This window comes from Vanessa atalanta, chromosome 14 (genome assembly GCF_905147765.1).
Source record: "Vanessa atalanta chromosome 14, ilVanAtal1.2, whole genome shotgun sequence".
Taxonomy (NCBI): Eukaryota; Metazoa; Arthropoda; class Insecta; order Lepidoptera; family Nymphalidae; genus Vanessa; species Vanessa atalanta.
Genome location: NC_061884.1, coordinates 314,172 through 328,101, shown reverse-complemented (window position 1 = coordinate 328,101; position 13,930 = coordinate 314,172). Strand labels below are relative to the sequence as shown.

The window sequence follows — 13,930 nt, the reverse complement described above, 5'->3', positions numbered from 1 at the left end:
TCTAAATCTAAAAATGTTTTCGGACACTTTTAAATTTATTTACCTATCAGTATCTAGTTCAAGAAAGGAGCGAGCATATAAGTCACGGCTACATTGATTCAAAGTGGAGGACACAATCATAAAATGACAGAAATAATATACTATAAATATAATACTTGACTAGTGAGATCCGAAGTGGGTTCTTCTAGAATAACACTGTGGAATAGCACTGGTGATCGTAATTGTTAACCGTAGTCTAGACACTAGTGTATATTATTATTAAATTAAAACTAGGAATTATTATTCCTTTTTTTACATTGTTTTTACATTCTTTACATTGAGTCACTCTTATAAGACAGAACAAAATAATACAAAGTGAAGTTCACTGACGTTTCCAAAATACCTACGACTTCCTACACTCAGTCAATCAAACCTAAATATTTTAAACTTTTTATGATTTTATATATTTCCATATCTAATTCAAGCTTACAGAGAAAGAGCTCAGTAATATTGTCCAATAGCAGAATGTTTAGACAGCTTTGTATCAGCCGCTACGAACTACTTCGAGTATGTAAATCGCTGTTTTAGTAGCGCGCCTATTTTCAATACCGGCTCGCGCGATACCATTGCAGTGCAGACAAACTGCCTGCGTCGGAGAGTATACGCGTGGTTTATATACAAATCTAGTGAGTTTGTCAGTTAGTGTCCGCGGGAGATTTAGTGGTACCTGTGCTTGACTAGGACTGGATTACTATCTGGACGTTCAAGGTAAATTTAATATTGTTGTTTTAATTTAGCCTAGATAATAAAATTATACAGAAATTATAAAATCACGCCGACCAAAAGATTGTCCTGTGGTATTGTACTCCATACGTTTTGCTATTACCTATCTGAATCGCTGGCACTTTGCTCAAAGACTGAGCAAAATGCCAGATCACCTGAAGCCTGAGTCACCAGAAGTTTGGACTAGTTTCTTAGAAAAAAAGAATAGTTAAATAATATATTATCATTCATCAATTATTTTACTGAAAAGCATCAATACTATAATATATTATTTTGTTTTGGTTTGAAGGATAATCAAAATATCATGTATTCAACTAGTAACTTACCTCTTTATAATTATATTAAATACAAAACTATCGATTCGTAAGAAATTCGATTGTGAAAAAATGGCGAAAAGTTAAATTGTTACTATTTTACTGAAATTAAGTACACAGTGTTAGTTAACACATAATTGTAAAAAATAAATCTAGCAAAAAATAAACTATGTTACATAATCGTAAACAGTCGATATGTAAACACAAAATTAACATTTGATGCCTTACCTCGATTCAAAAGGCGAGCTTACAAAAAAACATACAATATTTATTCGCGTTTATAGGAATATTACCATTTTTAATAGTCTATTAAGGTTAAGTATTTGAATATCAGCGCAATCTATTTTCAAGGTCTCAATAATACGTCAATCAAACAAAGAAATTAACTAAATATATTAGATTATATCCTGCTCGATTTCAAAATCAGCGGCCAATTTTAAGGGAGACTTGCGAAACATTGTATAGTCTACGAGTTCATCCACAACTACACGTGCCCTCCCAATCATAAGCCGATGGGACGGGACTCCTACACGGTCGGAGAGTTCAGGCGCAGAACCAACGTATTTACGTGCTAACTGACACCAAAGTTAGTTGTTACGATTTTGTACAAAATACCGAATAACACTTAATTTAACTAAGAACCCAAGACCTCAGGATCTGCGTCATAGTAAGCTAGCCACTAGACCAACGAGGCATATTTAGTGGATAGAAGGTAACAATAAATGTTTTAAACCGTAACAATATCGACGAAGGCCGCCTTGTTACTATCACTTACAGTGTTGAAACCGCATTACATTCGATACAGGTTTTATTTAATAGCGATTTAAATTTTATGTTAATGTCATATTTTGAAACTGAATGTACAAGTGATATACAAAAACAACACACGTACAAAAGTCACAGATTTTATCCTGATCCCTTGAGCTGTAGTGGTCATCTTTATTAATGACACCAGCTTTACTGTTATTTGGAAAGAAAAATAAAAATATCAGTGACAACATTGTACAAGCCCATCTGGCTAAGTACCAATCACTAGTCACTAGTTCTCCTTCTCTCTCTCTCTCTCTCTCTCCTATGCATTTATTATTCCCATCTAATGATGGGGTCTGCCTTCCTAGTCATTTGCTTCCACTTCGCTCTAATTGACTAGTCATCTAGTCACTCGTTCTATAGTTAACAAATACTAATCGTATTGTTGCGTTTCGGTTTAAAGGATGAGTAAGTCAGTGTTACAGCTACAAGGGACATAACATCTTAGTTCCCTTAGTTTGATGGCGCATATGCCGAAGGATCAATATTTCCTACACCGCCAATGTTTACGAGGCAATGACTTACAATTAATTGACACATCGCCAGTCCTCCTGCCAATTAAAAATCAAATACCTAATGGTAATAAAATAAAAACGTTACATAATCGACATATGAATTTGACTACTTTTAAAATCAAATCAACAATATTCTGGTGAGCCCATTAAAGTAATGGTTCGAACAGGTATCGAAAAAATAGTTTCAATCGTCTATATTTCGCGATACGAACCCGAAAGTGGAAAGTAAAGAAGTATTCGGTTATCTGAACATAATTTCATGGAACATTTGCTTTACCATCTTAAGCGAAACTTATTATTTCCTTTCATAGCTGAAGAATTTTGATAGATTTCCTATAAACGGCGAATGGAGGCATAAAGCTCGAGGAAAACTATTTATAGTTGGCATACAACTTCAGAACTATGTAACAATATAACCGACCAGGGTACGTACGCATAGTTTATTTTAATCGCACATGCTATTTCTCTACGTAGCAAAAGCCTCCATTGATTAAAACATAATATGTATACAAAAATTATACAACATAGCTACTGGAAAATATATAACCATGTGAAATGGTATCAAGAATGCTGGCACCATTTTCCAATTAAATTGAAACTCCGGCTTTCTAGGCAAAATATTAAATAATTTTATCCTATTTCTTTGTGATAGGGCTTTGTGTGAGCCTGTATGGGTAGGTACCATCACTTATTATATATTCTACCACCAAGCAGCAATACTTTGTATTGTTGTGTTTCGGTTTGAATGGTAAGTAAGCCAGTATAACTACAGGCACAAGGGACGTAATAGCTTAGTTACCAAGGCTGGTAGCGCGATAGAGATCTAAGGAATGATTAAAATGTCTTTCGTCGCCAATGTCTACGGGCGGAGGTGATCACTCAACATCAGGTATTTGAGCATCCGACTACCTATTTCAAAAAAGTGTAGGTAATAAAAGGCCTTTCATGTTTTTCGAAATTTCATGCACTTCTACTCCAAAGTCCAAGGTTTCGAATATAAATGGTGAAAATGTATAATTTTGAGATAGAGAAAATTATTAACACTTTTTTCAGCAGCATTTCCAGTCGCAGTTTTAAATGCTCATTTACTGACATGGGCCTGTTCCAATGTCCCAACAGTTGTGGAAACTTTCAGTATCACCTATATAGTACCAGGGTCAAATATCCTCATAGTACCAGGGTCAACCTATCAGGTATATCTTTCCATCATCATGATAAATTCCAAAGCGCTCAATAATTTCTAAAACGAGAGGCAAAAACATAATTGTACAGCATTCTAACTATACATACATGTATATATGTGTTAGCAAAATAGGGTATGCAATGTTCATTAACATAGAACGTAAATGAATAACATAATAACAAGAATCAATAAAAAATATTACGTATCTTCGGCCGAATATGGTCTGTCTATAAAATTAAAATATTCATTATTCGAATAGATTCTTATAATTACTTTTGATTGACCATGTTTAGATTAGTCGCGAGTATTTCTCGTTTTGATCATGATGCATGCAAAAAATTACAAAATTCTATTAGAATATTCTGCGATTTGTCTAAAGCATTTGATTGTGTAGAACACGAATAGCTCGAAAATATAAGCTGAAATATTACAGTTTTAAAAGTAAAGCTCTTGATCTCCGTGCTTCATACTTAAGTCAAGAGTACAACAATTTTACATTAATGGAATAAAGTATTCTTGATCTATGCTAAAGATGGGTGTAAAACAAGGATCAATTTTAGGTCCTTTTCTATTTCTTATTTATATGTGACGTTGTTTTGTTTCCTTCACTAATTTTTAAGGTTGACAGGAAAAAAAAATATTTCAAAGATGTAAACCGTACTTCATCATGTAAACACTTTTGGTTCACAGCCGCTTATTGAATTCTGAATGCTAATAAAACAAAACGTCTTGGTTTTACCCTACCTAAAGTTAGAAAAAAAAATTATAGCATATCATTAAACAGTAGCTATCAGGATCTAACCGATGTCGGTGTTTTTAGACATAACATTAAATTCTAAACTTCCGTTGAATCCTCGTTTATCGTCCCTAACAGAAATTCTCCGCTCCGCAACTTATGCGGGTAGAAAAGTTAGACTAGTAACTAATATTGATACCGCTACTCCAGTATATTTTGGTTACACGTACAAAGGCCTATTGTTCTGTCACCCCTGCAACAGAACGTTTAAAACCAAATGTGGCTTTTCAAGCCATCTTCGCTCAAGAGACTAGCCAAATTCACCATTGACGGACACGTCAAGGAGGACATCATATTTTGGTCATTTTCATAATATTATATTATAGGACATATTACTTTCGGGTAACGCTGCAGTTATTGAATCTGTTTTTATTTTTTTAAAAAAGAGACCTGTCCGGTTTGTTTATAATCTTGGAGTTTGTGATGTTTTTAACAAAGTAGGAATACTCGTTGCGTCACAACACAGAACTATTATGAATATTTACAATAAAATTGATCACTTTGATAGAATCATTGTATGGACACAAGATGTACGGATAAGTCTATAACGGCAAGTTTCCGACTCCACAATGTCAATAAATCCTTCTCGGGGCAAGGCATTCGTTTCTATAATAAAATTCCGCCGATATTTGTAACTCTGCCGATTCATGGATTCAAATGATTTGTTAAAAAAACATGAATAAATAAGGCTATATTGTTCAACATAAGATTTCAGGCAGGATATATTATATTTCATGTAATATATTGTACTTTATTTAATAATCCGAGTCGATGTAGAAAAAGTTAATTAGTTTTCTATGTTGTCTTGGGTCTGGGTGTATGTGGTACCGTCGTTACTTCTGATTTTCCATAACACAAGTGCTTTAGTTACTTACCTTTTGGTCAGAGTAATGTATGTGATCTTGTCCAATATTTAAAAAATAAATAATATATTTCAAATGTTAGAAAAGAGTAACAACTGAGTTTCTTGCCGGTTCTTTTCCGGTAGAATTTAAATTCCGAATCGATGGTAGTTTGTAGTAGTCTGTGCCCGCGACTTCATGCGCGTTTGAATTTAATAAATTAAGCGTGACTTTAATATTATTTTACATATAATTCTAAAATAAAAGTAGCCTTAGTTACTCCTTATTACATCAGCTATCTGATGTAATAAGGATGATCTCCGTTCCAGAGATTAGCCGGAACAAACAGACAGACAGACAGACAAACAGACGGACAAAAATTGTAAAAAAAATGTTTAGGTATATGACCGTGAACATAAAACGCGGTTATTTTAATATTACAAACAGACACATCACTTTTATTATATGTATAGATATAGTTCTATAAAATGACGTTTCACGAGTGGTTGTTAAAGCCTATATATAAAGTATATTCTGATTTTTATTTTTGGACATATTATATATTAAACTGGCTCACTCTCCAAACCAGGACACAACAATATCACGCGATGAGTGTGCGAATAAGACACACTTACACGAAGCCCTATCCCAAAGTAATATTCTTTTTTTTTAACACACGATTTAGCTTACCGATAAAGAGTTTGTTGACTATGAATATACTCGTAAATAAACATTTCTTATAACATCATAGATTCTCTAATGTCATAAGAATATCATGTCTAACCGAGCGTGACGTTAAAGCTTACCGTGGGTCCGATAACGTCATAAGTTAACTTATCACATTAGATATAAACTTGAACCTCAATAAAGGTCAGAGGATATCGTTACATGTAATAGACATATCTCGCTCAGCTGACCTTGGACTTTAAGACAAACTGAAATTTTATTATTTCAATAGTTCGGCTTCGTGGCTCCCTATCTAAATCGTGTCTATGTAATAATTCTTATTTAGTCAGTGTTATATATTAGGGTGTCCCTTATATGACTTTATATGACCAAGCTACAAAGTTTATTAAAAGTAGTTGTATTTCATGATAGTCTTATCTGCTATAAAACTAACATAAACAGAATAAATGAAGTAAATATGAATTGAAATAAAATAAGACAAACATTACTAATAATCAGCCAAAAGCCAGGGGTAACTTCTCGCACACAAAAATGAGCTTATCAAACAATTTTTGGGTCAGTTCTTCCTTGGATTGAACATAGCTATATAACATAGCTTTGCTATATTGCTTATCATTCATCGATAGATATTATTTTATTGAAGCGTACGATAAGAAAATAAAAATAAAACAAAATTGTTTTTGATTTCTTAACTTATTGTGAAGAACTTATTCTCGTTCAATCCTACTGACAGACAGACTTTGATCGTAGGGATGCGCTCTTATATTAGGTACGTAAAGACGAAATTTGTGAAAAACACAGGACAACAAACAAAAAGAGTATTTTTATTAAAAATATAAAGAATATACTATTAAAATTATTCATCTTATTCAAATCTGTATGTTGGATGAAACCGACAGCGGCCATAAAAGCGGCGTGATGGAGCCTTAAACCACACTAACCACACTTTACTTTCTAAGATCCCAAAATTAGTTCACACAAATAACTGTACAGCCAAGCGATGGCTTTATTGTAGCAAAGTAAAAATAATTGGCAACCCCGATCGAGAACTTATACACTGTTCATTAGACTTAATAGAAACGCAGTCACGGGTTCGTTATGACGTTACAAAGGTTTTCATAGACGACGGAATACCTTTACCCCTTTGACCAGAAGGACTAATCACTTTATCTCCTGAATATCGCCGATCGGACTTGATTAAAAGTCAAAAGGCAAATGAGAATAGCGTCTCTAATCAACGGATCTGATCATTTCCCGAAATGGGATGCTGAGATGATATTATCCTTTTAGAAAAGATTATCTACAGGATTTGCCGATTTGATTTACCGAATTAATGACGTCAGTTATTGTTTGCCAATTATAAATTGAAGGTTTTTTCAGTAGATTGCTCTCATGCCGACAAGATTTCTTTTTTTCTTTGCCTTATCGCCGCTGCTCTCTATTCCCTTGTGGGAACGTGACGCGTATACTATATATTTTGTTACTATTATAACAAAAAAAAGATTTGTTTTATTAACTAAGCCGTAATTTTTTGTTTATTTTAGTCCACATTTATTTATTAATTTTATTGAGATTATTTTAGATAACCACCGATTTTTATGTTTGTCATCAGCTAGGCGTCCCATGACGGCCATATTTACTCTATCATTTATATATCCTATGCATTTAGCCGAGATGGCCCAGTGGTTAGAACGCGTGTGTTAGATTTTTTATAGAGAGTGAATACATTATGTCAGGATATTTTAAGATAATTTCTATTTCTTTATTATTTTATTATATTTTAAGGTTATAAGACAATAAAAGATTATATACGAAACACAAATATTTATTTAGCCATTATAATAACTGTAGTAATCGTATTTAACAAACTATTTACAGTACCGGTTCGGAATGTAGATACCAAGAAACTCAGTAGTTACTCGTTTTCAAAAATACAATCATGTTAGTTAAATACAATTATACTAACTTTGTATATTGATAATTGCAAAAACACAATTCATATATTCATCAATAATTTAACAAGCAGTACCAATTATACTATATCACAAAATTATATCGTACCTTAAATATTAGCACCTTGCTGGTCCAGGATCAAAGTGAATAGTAAAAAGTCGTAGTCGAATTGAACTGTACCTTTTTTTTCATGGTTGAGTAGTGCTGTTGGCCCTACTGGCCTTTACAGCGTCACCGAACGTTGGGGCGAGTGTTAAAACACTGCCTTAGAGTGAACCCTTTTGGGCTCGAGAGTGACGTTCGTCCTGAGGGTGTCTCCTATGAGATCGCACCTCGGCTCAGAACATAGTCGGTGGGGTAGAACTGTACCGAGCGTCCATCACTTATATAAGCCACACTACGAATTACGTGACTCACAATATTGTACAGAAAAGTCAAAGTACCCTCTTATTCCATATCGATGTTATCAATACAATTCAAAAATAACTTAAATTAAAATATTGTTATTACAGAATTGATTAAAACATACAATACATAGTGTAAGCCTTGTTTGTAATTGTCTAATGCGTAACGTGGTAGGAATTTTGAACCATATCTAAGTATTCCACTCGACCCACGCAAGTAATCACAACATTTTTTCTTCACCTCTGAACGCTGAAGGAATAAATTAAACATAGGACTCAATGTTGCTTACGTTTACATAGTTTTCGTTTTAACTAACTGTCATCAATCGGGCCTTCAAATGGGATAGTATAAGACTCTTTTCAACGAATAAAGCAGAAATATAAATTAATTTTGGCCCTATCTCGACGTAACCATCAATCTATCAGCGTATCAGGTGCAGGCATCGGTTTCGCGTAATGAACCCTGTCATAATGATCCTGGCGCGTAATTTGTTTGCGAACATAGTAACGACATTTTTGACCAAATTTTACATCATATTTTACAAGTGATATTTTTTTGGGTGCGTTTTTTCAGCGTTAATTGATCTGCGTCAATTTAAATTTGAGCTTAAAACAATGTCAGGTATTTTATTTGATGCTAGTATACAACTAAATGTACTTATTTGCCGCGCTCAAATATATTACGATAGTCATGGCGATCGGTTTAACGATAAAGAAGTAGCTGACCTGCCGCACCATCAAAGCTTAATATTCTTCTAAGCTTAGTATTCTTCTACTTTGACGAAATGTTTACACAAAAATATAAAATTTTGACGTAAAAACTTCAAAATTTAAAATACAAATAAAATACATTAAAAGATTATTAAATACATAAAAGTACTCAAACGTCGGTCATAATCAATAATTATTATAATAAAAGTCGTTAATAACAATCAGAGCTGTCTCAAGCTATGCTGGGGCCATGAGCACCCATGAATTTGGGGCCCTTTTGGTAGATATTTACTACCATGTACAAATAGTTTGCTTATAGCCATGCCTTAAGTATAGTTTCAAATAAACGGTGAGGTACTTTTCGTAAATTAAATATTAAATATGACAATTTCGAAAATACAATGTATAGCAGTAAACTTGGGTATAAACGTGTGAAACAAACTGTTGGTTCTTCGGGGCCATCTCAGGATGGGGGTCCTGGGCACATGTCCCGTGTGCCTTATGGTAAAGACGGTAATGATAACAATCAACAAGTTCAGCACGATAACATACGCGTTATGTCAGATCGTAAGGACGTGCGCATCATACTAGTTGAAATATTAATAATTTAAAAAATATCAATAATACATTCTAACTGAAGTGACTCTTATGGAATTATAGTGTTAAAGCTTATATTTGTGTGTACCAAGTGGTCATTCAAACCTAGTGTGCACGCGCAATGTTATATCGTATTTGCCCCGCAAGCCGCATTCTTAAAAATATATTCTACTACCCGCCCCGGCTTCGCACGGGAGCAATGTGGGTAATCCCTAAGAGATAGACATATACCATCGCGGACTTTTTTGAAGACCGTTTTAAGGTGTACAATACTGAGGTACATTATTTTGATCTATCTCGTAGGGTTCAGCCAGCGTTTACAATGTAAGCGCAAAAAATGTATAAATTTACGACATCACATTAGAAACTTATAAAATTATCAGTGCTACTTAACTATATTGTGTATGTATTATATACAAAAACCTTCCTCTCGAATCACTCCATCTATTAAAAAAAACCGCATCAAAATCCGTTGCGTAGTTGTAAAGATTTAAGCATACAAAGAGACATAGGGACAGAAAAGGCGACTTTATTTATACTATGTAAAGATAATACTGTTTTTCTAAACATAAAAAAATGTGTTTCTAAAATAAATTACATGTACTTCATTCTCCCTTCGTAGCTAATAAACAAACTCATATGGAAGCAAAAAGAACAATTGACGTGAAAAAAGGGATAAATTGAATAACGATGCGTGACAGCTGTCAATTGTCAGCTGAACGTGTCACGTCACAACGTGACATCGGAATTCGCGCCTTGACTGTCAATGGAAACGGTCTGCATTTCAAACTTCAGATAAAATTGTCTATGAGAGTAATCTTGAAAAATGTAAATAAATATATTTAGTTAAATTTAGTTTTAATAACTTTAATTAATTATAAAATAAAGTCATCCTTAACCATTATTTCATCATTTTAAGTATTATATTTACGTTTGCGATCAGTTTTATTTTTATCCAATATAATTTCGTTTTTAGAAGCGCGCCAAAACTTTTTATTTATTTTCCACAGATAATAAAATCTTATGTTGGGTCATAAGTCGATTAACAAAATGAATGTTCTATTTCAATAGACATTATTAATTATTGACTCGAAATATAAATAAATTAATAATTATTATTGTAAGATGTAACTTTACAAATTTTTAACATTGATTTAGAATTGACAATGTTACATTATTTTGTCATTTGTACATGAATTTTATTTTATACACTACGAATGTATGTACTTCAAAACAAAAATCGATTCAGACTATTTTTCAGGTGTCTGGGTGACTCACAAATTATTCTACATAAAATTAATATCGATAGTATGTACTACTATGTTCTTGTTTTAATAGTGAGTGAGCCAGTGTAAAAATAATTTTGAAGGGGTTAAAATTTAGTTTATTTGTACTAAGGAAAATAACCTTTACCAAAAAAAAAAAAAAATACTCGAAAGCTACATTATTCTTGAAGCCGGATTCCGGTAATATTTAACACAAAATATTTTATTAGTTTGTTTATAAATATCCTTAGCTCAAAAAATACCCCTAAAAATAACCTTAGTTAATATATATTTCAAATCCAATATAAGCTATCCGGGGCTTTCCTCGGATTATTTTTCATTATTTAAAACGGTTTCGGCTGTGGAGTGAATCAATTAATTTTAAATACCTATCCCGTATCAATCGGATTACTTATAATGAACGATAGTCGCAATCCGCATATTATAAATAACATATACCTGAATACATACTACATAAAGATATAAGGTTTTTTTAAATGAACTCGGAAGGTTATTATAACAAAGGCAATGAGGTCGTCTATTTTGTCAAGACTTACTCTTATCTATTATCTCTTTCTTACATCTGAGGTTAAATAAAGATAGAACGCCTTTTTGTCTTATCAAATTAATTTAACTCTGTACCATAGCATTGACACATTGATCTATATATAATATGTAAGAAAATTAAATATGTCTTCTTTTTCGTATAATTGTATGAGAGGTTGACGCTTTGTAAAGGATCTTGTTTTAAAATAAAATCAAACAATTTACTTGGCAGCTTTTACTTGTTTGTACCACATTCTCATCGTATATTCCAATACCAAACATGTTACATTCTTTTCATATTACATGTAAATTTATATAAGAAATAGTTGATATCCTTGAGGTGGAGCCAGGAGAGCCTTAGCACAGGGAAACCTAGTTGGGGCTCCTGTCTCCCACACACAATTGTACTTATTATTAAGATACGTTTAAACTGTAATGTCTGTAATGTGGGAGAGAATAAATAAATTATTATAAAAAAAAAAAAAAAACAATACCGAAGGCAACAATACTAAGTTATTGTTGGTTTCTGTTTTGACAGGCATATTAGTGAATGGGTGTTTAGAGGTAGAACAATCAATAAGAGAATAAAACGCCATCTTCAAATAATAGATGTAATATCTAAACATAATTCCAACTCACCGTGCTCCAGTGAGGTTTTGTGGATATAACGTAAAATAACAGCTCGTTAATGTCCATTACTGGACTGTCTACTTTTAGAAGAGAAGATTTTGTCTCTTTTTACGCTGTTCCAGTACTGGTCAGTGCAGTCTCAGGACAGATTTGTATCTAACAGATGCAGGTTTACTCACGATGTTATCCTTTATGAACACGAGATCAATTATAAACATTATGTAGAAGCATTTAAATATGCATGCTCGAGATTGAACCAGCAACGCCATCTTGAGATAATAGATGACATTCTTCCACTCTGACGCATATCTTATCACTAACTCCTTATTTACAGATGACGTCGTTCCTCGTCCTTTTGCTGGTCATGGCCCAAATCTACAAGGCATCTAATCTACCAAACCATTTGAAAATATCATCAAAAGACGTAACACCAGTCACTCCACTAATTATCGAACACCCGCAGCCGAATGCAATACCAGAAACGAAAACAAGAAAAAAAAAAGGTCCAACAATACCACTGTCGTTACAGTTCCAACACCAATACTTGGTTCCAAATCTACATGTGATACCGTTAGGTAACGTCCAACATAATAGGCACGATGGTAACTTAACACACACAAATTTGATCCAAGTATTGATACCAATTCATAACTTGGTTCCAGTTCACGACTTGACAGTTATTCCATTGCATAGAGTTAGCGAGCAAAAGATCTCGTACCGATTGAATGATGAGCAAGATGACGACCGATACAGGAATCCATTGGGCGGTTATGGAGTCGGCTGGAGGTTCGGTGGTCACGGCGCTGGCCACGGATTTCATTATTCGTACGGTTAAAATTACTCACAGTTTATTTTAATGTAATAAATTATTTATTTTTATATTTCATGTGACTTTTATTTACATGTCAGAATTACAAAACCAACACAAAAGACATATCTAGTCCTAATTTTCTTAATGTTTAGCATTTACTAGTTACCTCTTCAGGCTTCGGAGGGTAGGATAAGGGTTTACATAAAACGTTTATACTATAACACATAATATAACTGTATTGGTTTACGCAGCGCACGTTAATAAATCTCCCAGTCGGCATGTCTTTTTTCCGACATCTTAATCAAATATCATTATATTTCAAGAAATTTAAATAAATTAAACAATTAAATAATACAGCTTAACCTTCCTCACGACGCACTCCGTCAAACCAAACTATATGAAAATTCGTTTGGTAGTTTATAACGTTCATATAGACAAACAGACGGATATACGGATATAACGGAGTTTATTTTATAATATGTAGTGATCTTGCTCCAATGTTAAATCCATAATCTCAATTTAAGATTCACGCACTTAACATTCCACATTACATATGTATCTTTTATATAAACATAACTTTAGACAGACTAAAGTTTGAGACGAGACCGACAAGTTTCACTTACCTTCTGAGTATGTTCCTTAACGTGTAAACATTAAGACGCGACGGACATATAAAATGTTTTATTCCCATACACTAATGCACTCGCTACAATAATGTACTCAACGCTCCACATTAAGATACCTGCGAGAAACGACTCGACTCCGCGACGTTTTCAAGAATTCTTTTTATAACGTTCTCACTAACATTTGTTATGTGAGATAACGACAAATTGAATTTCTTTATCTGAAAAGAAGGAGAACAATTGGTTTTTTAACGGCACTCTACATGAGTGTCTGTATTTATGTAACGGTTGCCGAGGTGGAGATACCCCGAATCAAGACTACCCTTCACTGTGTTCCGACATTAGCGGAATTAAATCACAGATTCATCTTCCGTATTTCACTTGAAATAAAATTAAAATGTTATATATAAATGTGAAAGGAGTTTGCTTGTGTGTTTATTGTTTGTTACCAATACGTAACGTAAATTTTGCATACACATTA

The 13,930-nt window shown here is 33.3% G+C and overlaps 1 protein-coding gene across 2 annotated transcripts; it reads left to right on the top strand.

Annotated features, from left to right (window-relative positions):
• The first annotated feature begins 620 nt into the window (after positions 1-620).
• On the top strand, positions 621-12,899 carry LOC125068839. Of its 2 annotated transcripts, XM_047678172.1 has the most exons (3): positions 621-747; positions 12,350-12,590; positions 12,678-12,899. In XM_047678172.1, exons 2-3 carry the CDS (start codon positions 12,350-12,352, stop codon positions 12,848-12,850), a joined length of 414 nt encoding a protein of 137 aa, XP_047534128.1. In that variant the 5' UTR covers positions 621-747; the 3' UTR covers positions 12,851-12,899. The 2 variants fall into 2 exon arrangements, with proteins under 2 accessions (XP_047534128.1, XP_047534127.1); XM_047678171.1 differs by having other exon boundaries at positions 12,350-12,899.
• Positions 12,900-13,930: the final 1,031 nt, after the last annotated feature.

Coding starts and splice junctions, on each gene's coding strand:
- LOC125068839 (XM_047678171.1), top strand. CDS start 12,350: ATGACGTCGTTCCTCGTCCTTTTGCTGGTCATGGCCCAAATCTACAAG.